At 40.7% G+C, this 12,977-nt stretch overlaps 1 protein-coding gene across 1 annotated transcript in view; it reads right to left on the bottom strand.

Moving 5' to 3' along the window:
• The window catches only part of kcnq3 (potassium voltage-gated channel, KQT-like subfamily, member 3), a 312,879-nt gene extending 301,671 nt beyond the window's left edge, over positions 1–11,208 (bottom strand). Inside the window, exon 1 of the mRNA XM_080194945.1 lies at positions 10,892–11,208. Within this exon, the coding sequence (XP_080051071.1) occupies positions 10,892–11,208 (317 nt within the window). The remainder of the gene's footprint in view (positions 1–10,891) is intronic.
• Between the last annotated feature and the right edge of the window lie 1,769 nt (positions 11,209–12,977).

Genomic DNA, 12,977 nt, shown 5'->3' with positions numbered 1-12,977 from the left:
TATTGAACCAACCAGGAAGGATGCTATTCTGGATTTGGTGCTGTGTGATGAGAAGGGATTAATTAATGATCTCATAGTTAAGGAACCTCTAGAAGTCAGACTATGATAGAATTCAAAATTCAGCTTGAGGGTGAGAAACTGGAGCCCCACACTAGAGTTCTGGAGTTACAGGAAGTTACATAGCCATGAGGACAGATTTGGCCCAGCTGGACTGGGCTGGAAGACTGAACAGTAGGACAGTTGATGATTATTTCCAAATGTTTAAGGAGATAGTCATGTCCTTCCAACTAAAATACATTCCAGAGAGGAATAAAGATTGTAAGAGGGGGAAGAAAGATCCATGCCTAAACAAGGAAGTTAAAGACAACGTAAAGACAAAATCTATTGCAAAGGCCAGTGGCAGGCTGGAAGACTGGAAAACTTTTAAAGATTGACAAAGGGTTACTAGAACAATAATAAAAAGAGAAAAGGTAAATTATGAAAAAAACTCACACAAAATATAAAAAAGGATAGCAAAGGCTAAAAGAATGCATAAAAGAGAAGAGAATGGTGAAAATGAATGTTGGGGGCTGACTTTACCATCAAGTTGTGCCCGTTTTCGGGCGTGAAAGCTTGGTAAAGTCAGAAGTGAAGTGAGTGGCGCAATCCATGCCCACCTCCACTCTGATTCCCCCTTTACCAAGGCCCAAAAATGGCTAAGATCGGGCCCGCATTCATGGGTGCGATGACCATTTAAATGCATTTGCATCCATTTAAATTGACTTAATGGGCTGCATGTCTATTACCAGCACTTCCTCCTTTACCAGTGTGTTTGCCCATCCAGAAGCTGACAGCTCTACAAAAGTTCGATTCAGACACTCCAGTTAGTGAAGAGGTAAGTGTCGAGCATCCGACTGCTCTCTGAGATCTCTGTGTGTGTGTGTGTGTGTGTGTGTGTGTGTGTGTGTTGGGGGGGGTGGTATGGAGATGGACCCAACTGCTCTCTGCTTGAGATTGGTGGGGGTGGGGGGGGTCCACTACTCTCTGCCTGTGATCAGTGACAGAGAAAGGAGTGGTCTGCTGCCACTATGCCTGAAAAGAATGAGGGGGAAGTAGGGGCTGCTGCCACTCTGGCTGTGATCAATGAAAGGGGGAAGGGGCCCGCGATTGGTCTGGGTAGTGAGAGGGTGGAGGATAAGGGGGTCAGTAACACTGGGGGGAGTGGAGTAATGTCTGTGGTGGGCTGGGGGTAGCATTATCCAGCCCAGACACGATGTGGTAGGGGAGCAGCATTCTATCTTTTTTTTCTGTGCATGCGCAGTTGGAGGTATCAATCAGAGCTGCAGGATTTCGGGCACGCTAAGCCCCACCCACAGGCTTTGACAGCAGGATTTGTAATTGCTGATATTTTTTCAGGCAGAGTGTGTATGGAGGTGCCTGAGAACAGGTCTAAAAGTCAGATCTGAAACAATCCTCATTTCAAGTCCTTCCAGCACTTCGAATCAAAATGATAGAATAGGACTCATGGTATTCTGGAGAATAGGAATAGGGATATAATAGTGGGGAATCCAAAAATGACAGACACTAAAATCAGTATTTTGCCTCAGTTTTCACAGCAGAGGATGCTAGTATCATCCCAACAGTAAGCAGTAATGCAGAGGTATCAGAAAGGAAGGCATTTGGAACAACATCATCAATAAGGAAAAGTTGCTGAGCATTGAATGCACAAAAATCTCCAGGGCCTGATGGCCTACATCCTAGGGTCTTAAAGGAAGTGGCAGCGGAAATAGTGGTTCCACTGGTTATAATAATCCAAAATTTGCTGAATGCAGAAAAGGTGCCAGTGGATTGGAAAAATGCCAATATAAAATGCCCTAATTCAAAAAGGGAGGGAGGCAGAAAGTAGGAAACTACAGACCAGTTAAATTAACATCTGTCACTGGGAAATTGGTAGAATCCATTACTAAGGAAGTGATAACAGAACAGTTGGAAAGTCAAAATGCAATCCATCAGAGTCAGCATGGTTTTATGAAGGGTAATTCATGTTTAATTAATTTGCTAAAGGTCCTCGAAGATGTAACATACATAGAAACATACATAGAAATAGAAGCAGGGGAATACACCATTTAGCCCTTCGAGCCTGCCCCACCATTCATCATGATCATGGCTGATCTTCAAATTCAATACCTTGATATCACCTTGCCCCATAAGCCCCAAGAATTTATTTAATTCCTTTCTGAAATCACAATATGTTTCGTACTCAACTATTTTTTGTGTTATGAACTCCACATATTTATCAATCTCTGGGTGAAAAAAATTTTCTTCACCTCATCCTAAAAGGTTTACCCCTTATCCTCAAACTACAACCCCTACTTCTGGAGTTTCCATCCCCCCCAGGCCCCCCACCCCACCTCAATCAGTAACATTCTTCCTGAGTCGACCCTGTCTAAACTCGATAGAATGTCATAAGTTTCTATGAGATCCTCTTCTAAATTCCAATGAAAATAATCTTAAGTGATTTAGTTTCTCATATGACAGTCCTGCCATCACAGGAATCAGCCTAGTAAACCTTTGTGGCACTCCCTCTACAGCAAGAACATTCTTCCTCAGATAAGGACACCAAAACTTCACACAATATACCAGATGTGGCCTGGAGTAAAATGTTCCGATGCTTATGCTCAAATTTCTTGCTATGAAGGTCAACATACTATTTGCCTTCTTCACTGTTTGCTGTATCTGCACACTTACTTTCCACAACTGATGCATGAGGAGACCAAGGTCTCACTGAGTACCCACCTCTTTCAATTTGCACCCATTCAAATGATAATGTAAAATGGGGTGATGGGGGTGCTGTAAATGAAATGTGTCTGGACTTCCAGAAGCATTTGATAAGGTACCACACAAAAGATTAATATACATGATAAGATTACATGGGATTAAGGAGTAATTTATTAACTTGGATAGAAGACTTGCTAACCAACAGAAAGCAGAGAGTCTGGATAAATGGATCCTTTCCTGGTTGGCAATATGTAACTCATGGGGTGCCAAAGAGTTCAGTCCTCGGGCCCCAACTATTTACAATCTATATTAATGACTTGTGCACAGGGATAGAAAATACTTTAGCCAAATTTGCAGATGACACTAAAATAGGTGGTACTGTGAGTAGCAACAAGACAAATAACCAATGTACAACTCAACATCAGTAAGTTAGCTGAGTTGGCCAAAATTTGGCAGATGGAGTTTAACATGGATAAGTGTGATCCATTAAGTTATCCATTTTGGTTGGTAAAAGAGAAAGGCAACTCGTTATCTGAATGGAGAAAAACTTCAGAGTGTTTCAGTGCATATGGATCCGCGTGTCCTCATGCATGAATCACAGGCAAGTACTGCAGTTAGTAAGGAAGGCAAATGGAATTTTGACATTTATTGCTGAAGGAATGGAGTATAAATCTAGGGAAGTGTTGCTGCAATTGTACAAGGTATTAGTGAGACCTCATCTGGAGTACTGTGCACTGTTTTTGTCCTCTTGCTTGAGGATAGATGCAATGGAGGCATTTCAGAGGACGTTCACAAGATTAGTTCCAGAAATGAGAGGTTTGGCTTATGAAGACAGGTAGAGCAGTTTAGGCTGTTACTGTTTAGAGTTTAGAAGAAGGAAAGGAGATATAATTGAGGTATATAAGAGACTAAAGAGGATTGATAGGTTAGACATAGAGGAGATTTTCTTTTGTGGGACAACTGAGAACGAGAAGTCATAGTTTTAGGATAAGAGGTAGCAGATTTAAAACAGATGAGGAGAAATTATTTCTCTCAAAGGGTTGTGAATCTATGGAATTCATTACCCCAGGTTGCAGTAGATGCTGGGGCATTGACCAAAATTAAGGAAATAGTATTTTAATTAGTAATGGATTGAAGATTGAGAATGGGCAGAGAAGTGGAGTTGAGGTCAAGATGAGATCAGCCATGATCGTATTAAATAGCGGAGCAGGCTCGAGGGGCTGAAATGTTCGCTCGTGCCCCTTGTTCTTATGTTCTTATATCATTGCTACTCTTAATATTAATGACTCATGCTGCATGTATACCAATGATAATTGCAACCAGATGCCAACAACGGGCTATATCATTTTACTCAGACCTGTGTTTGTTTGGTGAATGCCAAACGGGGAATAATATCATGCATAACTGAGGGAAAGAGTTAAAGAAGGAGGGAGGGATAAAGAGGCTTGGAAATGGGAGAAGTACCAAGGCCTATGATTTCTCTCTCTGGCCCTGCTCACACTCACTCACTCTCTCATACACCCACTGACACTTCGCATCTGTAAAAGATCTTAGCACACGCATTGGAAAAGCAGCCATCAATTTTGGTCAACTAACAGGACAGGGATGGAAAACAAACTGACCCACAAGACCAAGATCCTCATCTACAAGGCTCTCTATCAGCACATTGCTGTGGGCAAAGAAACCTGGAAACCGACTGAAAAAAGTTCAATAACTTCTATCACCAATGAATATGATACATCCTTGGCATCACATGGAAAGACACAGTCACCAATGAAGCAATCTTTTCTAGGGCAAACATGCCAAGCATGCTACTGCTGATCAAGGAAAGGAGGCATTGGTGAACTTGGGCATGTGCACAGGATGGGATATTCTTCACAGGGAGACAGCCCATGACAACAGATTGGCACAGTGCCCATATCACCGATTCAAGGATGCAAGAAGAGATATGAAAGCCTTCAACAATCATGATAATTGCAAATGGTGAAACCAGGTGTGGACAGAAACTTACCACCACAATAACAAAAAGCAGGCCCTAACCAGCACAATCAAGGCCCCTTCGCACCCTGGATATTCTCTTGTCCACTTTCTTCCACTGGGAAAAACATACAAAAGTCTGAGATCACGTAGCAACCAATTCAAGAACAGCTTCTTCCCTGCTGCAGTCAGACTTTTGAATGGTCCTATCACACATTAAGTTGATCTTTCTCTACACCCTAGCTATGACTGTAACACGACATCCTGCATTTTCTCCTTTCCTTCTCTATGAATGGATATGCTTTGTCTGTATAGTGCACAAGAAACAATAATTTTCACTGTATATTAATACATGTGACAATAATAAATCAAATCAGCTGTACAAACAAGGTGCCAGCATTACCATCAAGGGACAACTTAACGTGTGGTACTTCTGACAGACTTTACAACTCCAGAATAAGCTTATTCAGCCATGAAAAGAAGTTTAGCAAATGATCTCATCTGATCTCAAAAATTCTGAAGCTGCATTCCCATCACCTCTCGTGAAAGGTAAGAGATCCACCAGCCTATACCTTTTACAATGCTTCGATCCTGATTTAATTAGATCAGTTTAATTGTTTTTGTACTTCTCAGAAATTTGTCTATGTATTTGCTCTTTTCTTCACCATTCCCTACCCACCTACTGCTTATTTGGGGGATCTAGTAGTTGAATGTCATATTCTAGGGACTCAGTCTGTCAAGTACTTCGTTTACATCATGAGAGAATTAATGAATGCTTATGCCAGACCAGAAGTATTAAATTTGCTTGGTTTCAAGTCTATGTAGGTAGCATATTAACTTCATATTTCAAAGCCATGGCTGCTCCTTCATGAGTACACCCTAGGCTGAGATCAATACATTTTTAAACTCTCTGTAAATCAAGTGGAGTGGAGGTTAATGTCTAGTCATGATCTTATTGCCGAGAATGTCAGTGTATAAGTCTACCATTGAAGCCTCCAGAAATCATTCCAAAAATGGGGGTTGATTGTACACAGTATAAAATGTGAGCAACATGGTCGCCATTTGGAAATGTAAAAAAAGATGATTCATATTATAAATGTTGCGTAGTTTATGGAAAAACTGATTTGCGCAAAAGGTATTATTTTAAAATCCATCCAACTCATTTCCTTTGACATCTTATGCAAGGAGTTCATCAACTTCATTCTGAGTCTTTAGCATCATCGTAGGGATCCCAGTGTGGATCAGATGTGATGCTTTCAGCACCATCACTCCACAATAAATCACCTTCCTCTCCATCTACTGAATCGGATATCCTGCATTTTCTCAGTGATCTGACCAATGATTGACTTTGTACACTAATTGCATTCACGGTTTTATTACAAAACATCATGCAAGGTAATATGCATATTCCCAGTTTTTTATGAAGTTTTTTCTCCATCAACCATCCACCTATTCTATATGGCACAAACATCAATGGCTACTTAAGGAACACATCCAAAGGTTGAACAATGGATGTTGGACCCCCTGGTATAGCTGCAGTGTCGGCAAAATTGCTTCACAAGCACCTCACTGGTTACATGGGATTTGAATATATCCCACACACATATACTTTATGTAAACCACCAGGATGCCTGGTCCTCACATTATCAACCTATAACTTTACCCCACCCTCATCTATCTAAACTCTTGCAGAGAACCTGATGTTCAGCATGATATCACATTTGAAAACTACCATAGGCTTTAGTTTAATTCCATCAGCCATGCAGGCTAGTATTACCATGAATTTGTCTTCTCATGTCCTGTGGTTTTCATTAGAACTGTTTTTCAATCTTTCACTTCACAGTTGAGTTACTTGGTATATTGAAATTCATGGACACTTCATCCATGTTGCCAATGTGGCATGATGGGTACTTGTGTTTCTGCCACTATCTGATGAAGAATTGCTGGAAATTATGTTCTTATGTTCTGTTCTTATTAAATTGATAATGAGGCCTTTTGATAGTCTCTGAGCGATTTTGGTCTATAGCCACAACACTGGACATTTTTCTTCCATAAAAGTGGCTACACCAATTAGCTGTTGCTCTGAAACCTTTGCTGGATCCAAGATTTGATTTTGGCACACTCAAGCTGTTACATGCTTTGCATTTTGAGTAACAAAGTAACCATTTCAATGCTTTGTGAGGACCCATTTTGATACATGCTTTTCAAGGTTAAGCCACTGACTGGCCCGTTCTCAGAGCACATTTGATCTCGAGCATCTTCTATTCCCGCGCCAGTTCTTTTCTTCCCTTAACATCGAGTTCCTTTGCTGCAGCATGGATATTTAACAAGTTTGCAAATGTTACAACTTTTAGCTTGAAACCAGTTTCATGCTTCATTTGCTTTGTTGGAAGAATCATTTCTCTTCAGTGTTCATGTTCTCTGTGGATGTGTCTTAAACATTACAACACAGCCCATATCGACTGCTCTCTCCTTTGCGTCCAGTTACAAGATATGTAAATATGCATTTTATTGTGTAAAATAAAGAATGATGACTATTGTGCGTATAACATGCCATGACTAAAAATGCAGTGGGTCAGCTTGCAAACAAGTATATGCTAAATCACAATTTTTGCAGTTGGAAAAATGGTCTTATACACCAGGTTGACTTATAGGTTGTAATCAACAGTAAATGGCATGGCAAGCTTTAGGCACTGTATGGTCTACTCCTGCTCCTATTTCTTATGTTCTTATGTCAGCACCAGTCAGACATCACGCTCCAGATGGCACAGTCATTAGAGATGCATAACAATCTGTGAAATGCAGTTTGATAGCAACCAGCATTTTAACCTCCAGCCGAGCATTTTCCAAAGTTATCTCAGCAATGAAACTCCCAAGTAACCTCAGGCTATATTTATAAGCAGCAATTAGACTTAGTGGTTTTAAAGAAATTAGCTTCAATGTTGATCAACCTTAGCATACATTAAAAAAGGGAAACCAATCTGATCCAGGAAATTAGATGTTTATGAGCCTACCTGCTTTAGGAGTCAAAGTAATGGAACCCATTCTTGAGATAAGCAGGAGGAACGCATGTACAGAAATATCCCAAGAATTAAGAAAAACGTGGATTTAGTGAGGAAAAATAACATGTCAATAATTCCACCATCTAAGGATGTTAAAAGTTGGGTTTTCTTGGTATTGTTACTTCCAAAGGGTTTTGATAAGGTTCCATATAAAAGGCTTATACTTAAGGAAAACCTCTTCAAGTATTTATCCAAATTCCATTTGAAATTTATTATAGAAGCTTCTTCCACCAGTGCATGCCAAATCACAACTCACTGTGCAAAAATAAACTTCTCATGTTGTCACTATTCTTATCAGCAATCATCTTGAACCTATGCTTTTTGGTCACTGGCCTTTCTGCCAAGAAAACAGCTTCTCAAATGTGGTGCCCAAAACTGAACACAATAATCCAGCTGACAGTGTTGTTTGGATTTGTCATAACATCCTTCTTTCTCATGCCTCTATTACATAAGATAAGGATCCGTATGCATCCAGGGTAAAATAGGAAATTGGATAGAGAACTAGCTGAAGGACAGGAAACAATGAGATTTCTTGTCAGGCTAGGGGGAGCTCTGCAGGTCTAATGGCTTGCACTACTGCTGGGTTTAATTTACATAAATAATCTAGAATCAGCTGTGAGATTGTTGAATTTGTGAATAAAGAGGTTTCAGCAGTGAAATGGAATGGTGCAGCTAAAGATCTAGATTATTTATACAGACATATGGTAGATGAAATTTCACTCTCAATTGCACGGTGAGTCACATTAGGTGAAATAACATGCAATAATACAAAACACATGAGGCTCAGAAAGTAGCAATACTGAACAAGACAGTGTCACTCCCAAGGCAACATGGTGAGCCAGTTAAAGAGGTGAACAAAATGCTGTGATATTTGGCCAGTTGTTTAAAGTATAAAGTCCGATATCATCTCTGCCTTTTGGCTAAGATGCAAATAAGATTAAGCACTAGAGGGGATGTAATGCCTGCTTCTATCAGTTTGGGTCATGTAGATCTAGTCCAGGACAGGAAAAGAGGAGACTGCCTTGTCAGCTTGGATCTGTAATGTCTCTCCGGTTGAGACTTTGATTGGATATAACTAAAAGAAAACAAAATAAAGTTCTTAATCAAGCAAATTTTTCAGTATTAAGTTTGGCCATGAAGAAATTTGATTCATACTTTATAGTCTGAATCACACTGCATGGGAGTTATTTATTCTGCTACAATTCAATAGGTCAAAAGAACACAAAATAACTTGCTAATTCCACAAAACTACATTTGTAGAGTTTCCTCTTTAACATTGTGCAAATCTCCATTAACAAATATCTTAAATGTAGAAAGTCACTGTCCACTTTATAGGGAGTGTAGCAAATAGAAGAATCATAGCATCCCTACAGTGCAGAAGAAGGCCATTCAGCCCATTGAGTCCACACTGACTCTGTGACCAAGCATCTTACACAGACCCATCCCACTCCCCTAACCCCATAACCTCATACATTTATCCCACAAATCCCCTTAACCAACACATCTTTGGTCTTTTGGGCTCTTTGACTGTGGGAGAAAACTGGAGCATCCAGAGGAAACCCATTCAGACACAGGGAGAATGGGCAAACTCCACACAGACAGTCACTCAAGGCCAAATCCCTGGAGCTGTGAGGCAGCAGTGCTAACCATTGTGCCACGCCATGATGGGAGTGGGAATGGGGAAATCATGGTTTGGGCTCTGCACAAGAGAATTATTTGATGAAAACAGAAGAGCTTATGAACTTGATTTACTTTCCATCCATGAACATAAACCATACTGCATCATCATCGACTCAACGTTTTCATATTTACATTACATTTTCTGAAATAATACCACTACTAAACTGAAATAATACAGTTTTGACTATACAAAAATAAATGGATGGAAATAACTATCATAAATGTAATAAATAAATTCATTAAATGGAATTCATTAAATTCATTAATTATCCGTAAGTGTGTTTACAGATGATATAATAGAATCATATTCTATGAACTACATGCAGGGTTAAGTTTCACTCTGAGTCAAGATACCACCAGACTGTAGCAAGGCTGGGAAACTATTTCACCCATATGTATGGCTTTCTCGCTTAATATTGAGAACCCTGATATTATGTACTTGTATTAGAGTGTACACTTGTGCACATAACAAGTGTACGAGATTACCCTTTCCATTGCAATGGTAATGGGGTCTGAATGATGAGAGGACACGTTCCTCGCAACACAAACAAATGGGGAAAGATGGGGGGGGGGAACAAACTTTACTTTGGGTAAACGGAGGAGTCAACATGAATTTCCAGCAATCACTGTGCACCATTTATGTGCAATTCTCATTGGAAAGCGAGGGGGGGGGGATGATTTTGTAATGAAAACTGGATCTTGTTAAAAAAAACTGATTACATCTCGAAATGATATGAAGGATTTTTGAAAATGCAATCAGCCTATACAATTTCCCTCACACTTATGTCTGAACTTAGAAGTGCAGGCGGAACTGCTGAAGTCAGTTATTTTATATCACTATCGGGGAGATCCCCATATCGTAGACTCGGCGTTACAGCTTCACATAATCTCCAACTCAGCAAGATGATGAGAATTCAGTAGTGAGGTTGACCAATAACAATGCCCTGATGCGTTCTAGTGCCAGCTAAACTTCCACAGCACTGCATACCCACGGCTAATTTCTCGAAAGCAGATTTAGGTGTGGTTCTCTGGCACCCAGACCACAGCAACAAAACAGATTGGGCTTTTGTTATTTAACCTGGAATTGTACAGGATCCTACAACAACAGCAAAAAAACACACAGCGTGGAGAAAGACAATTTAAAATATCAGTAAAATAAAACATCTACTGAATAATGTAAATGAACGAGAAATTAACCAGAACCAACGGTAACGAATGGCTGTCAAGATTTGCGTTTGACTTGACTTCGGGTGTAATGAGAAAAGATGCCTTATTGTCAGGGTTTATGTTCGGATTAGACAAAGCGAGATTCGGTCATTGTAACAAAACTGGAAGAAATCCCAGTGAAATCCCCCTGCCGTGCCTAGAAATAAAGGCGAGCAGCAAATATCAAAGAGGATACAAGCGGTACTCACACGAAGGCGTGATAGACCAGTGCCCATCCTCCTGGCCTCTCCAGCGCATCATAGATAAAGTTCTGCAGTTTTCTATAGGTCGCTTTCCTCTTGCTCGGTTGACTGCAGCGCAGGGGTTTGGTCAGAAGGCTGAGACCTTCCTTGGCTCCAGCTTTGCCGTCTTCTTTGCCCCGTCCATCCAGCAGCAAGGCGCCGTCGCGGTCCGCCCCGGAGCTCAGCCCCAGTCCCACCACCCCGGGCTCGGACTCCGCGGCGAAGCCCACCCGCAGCTTCTTGGCATCGCCAGAGCCATCACCATTCCTGGACTTGAGCCCCATGGTCAGCAGTAGCAGCAGCAACAGCAGCAGCAGCAGGCACGCCGATGCTCAGTGTAGGCAGGGTGGCGGAAAGCCTGCAGGAGACAAATGCCATGGCTCGCAAACACAGAGCGCAGCTCCAGCGAAGAGGTCCCATCAGGATCTTTGGGCAGTGGGAAGATCTGTTTGTGTCTCCCCCTTTTAATCAGGTTGGATGGCGAGCATCACGCCCCTGACTTTTTGTTTTACCTGTTGTCCTAAGTGATGCAGCAGCCCTCTTCGCCTGAGTGTTTACACTGTGTTGTTACCGAGAGGTGGGATGTGGAATTGCTGGGAGGATTTTCCGGGGCGGAAGGAATATTGATGGGTGAAGCCAAAGCTTCAGTCATCTGAATCAAGGAAGCACAGGAGCACATACATCTCGATCTGTTACACATCAACACGTGACCAGCATTACAATTTACATCCTTAAATACATTTTCCACGGATCTTACTTCAAGCAGTTTGAAGGAAGACTTTTATAGCCGCAATTTCACTTGGTTTATTTTTCAAGTAATATGAATATACTTAAAAGGGCAATGCGTCTATTTTGGTTATAACACATCAACGCTATCCTCTACCTTTCTACAACATTTCCAGCCCCAAAATGTTTCCTCTGTTTTAATTTGCCCTTTTTTTATTTACGGATGTAAAATATCATAATTTTCCACAGATCCCAGTCAAAGTCTTGGCACGCTTTATTTGATTCGATTTATTATCACATGTATTGGGATGCAGTAAAAAATATTTTGTTTTGCACGCCACACGGACAAAAATACCATTCATAGAGTACACAGGAGAGAAGGAAAGAAGGGGGTGCAGAACATAATGTTACAGTCATAGCTAGGGTGTACAGCAAGATCAGCCTAATATCTGGTAGGTCCGTTCAAAAGTTTGATGGTAGTATGGAAGCAGCTGTTTTTGAATCGGTTGGTATTTTGGAATCATATTATTTTATTCTTTACTCTTGAATCATGGATTTTTACAGCACAGCAGAGGGTCACTTGGTTCTTTGAAAGATCTGTCCAATTTAGTCCCACACCCCAGCCTTCTTCCAATAACTTTGCAAATGTTTTGTTAAAGTGTCTTTTGAAAATTGTGGTGGAATTTGTTTCCACTAACTTGTTAGCCAGACTGAGATTTTCAGCTCCACAAGACAATGATACAGGTTCCACCAAGGAGGGGAGGAGGGGGAATGGATTTCATGTCACATGACTCCCACCTCTTCACTTCTGCTTGGACAAAAGGTGTATGTTTCTGTTTCCTGAAATTGTTAATTTTCCAGCCATTAAACATTTGAAAGAAAGGTTGCAAGGCTGTTTGTCCTAGCAGACTAGTTGGCTCTGGTTGGTCAGTCTTGGTTCTGAAATGCAGATAGCCTTTGTGTAGTTCCCTTTGAATTTGTTCTGTGCAATTCAAAGGGATTGTTAAGATCTCTTCAGAGATAACAAGATACACATTTTTCTAATACTGCCTGATTAGCTCCTATTGTTCAAAGGCCACAGACAGATATAACTTCAGCCACTTAAAAGATCCAGTTTTTAAATTTTAGAAACTAACCAAAAGGATATATATATCTTTATAAAAATACAGAGTGTAAGGTTTTAGCCCAGTTACAATCCTCACAGGATTCTAATTTTTTTTAGGAAGTCTTATGAAGGCAGAAGAGGAAATAAAACAATATACATGAATTCCCCACTTCACACTGACACATCAGACACACAGCTAAAAGACTCAATGGCAGTCCCCTG

This window comes from Carcharhinus amblyrhynchos, chromosome 8 (assembly GCF_965287045.1).
Source record: "Carcharhinus amblyrhynchos chromosome 8, sCarAmb.v2.hapA, whole genome shotgun sequence".
NCBI lineage: Eukaryota > Metazoa > Chordata > Chondrichthyes > Carcharhiniformes > Carcharhinidae > Carcharhinus > Carcharhinus amblyrhynchos.
This window is presented reverse-complemented; position numbering and strand designations above follow the sequence as displayed.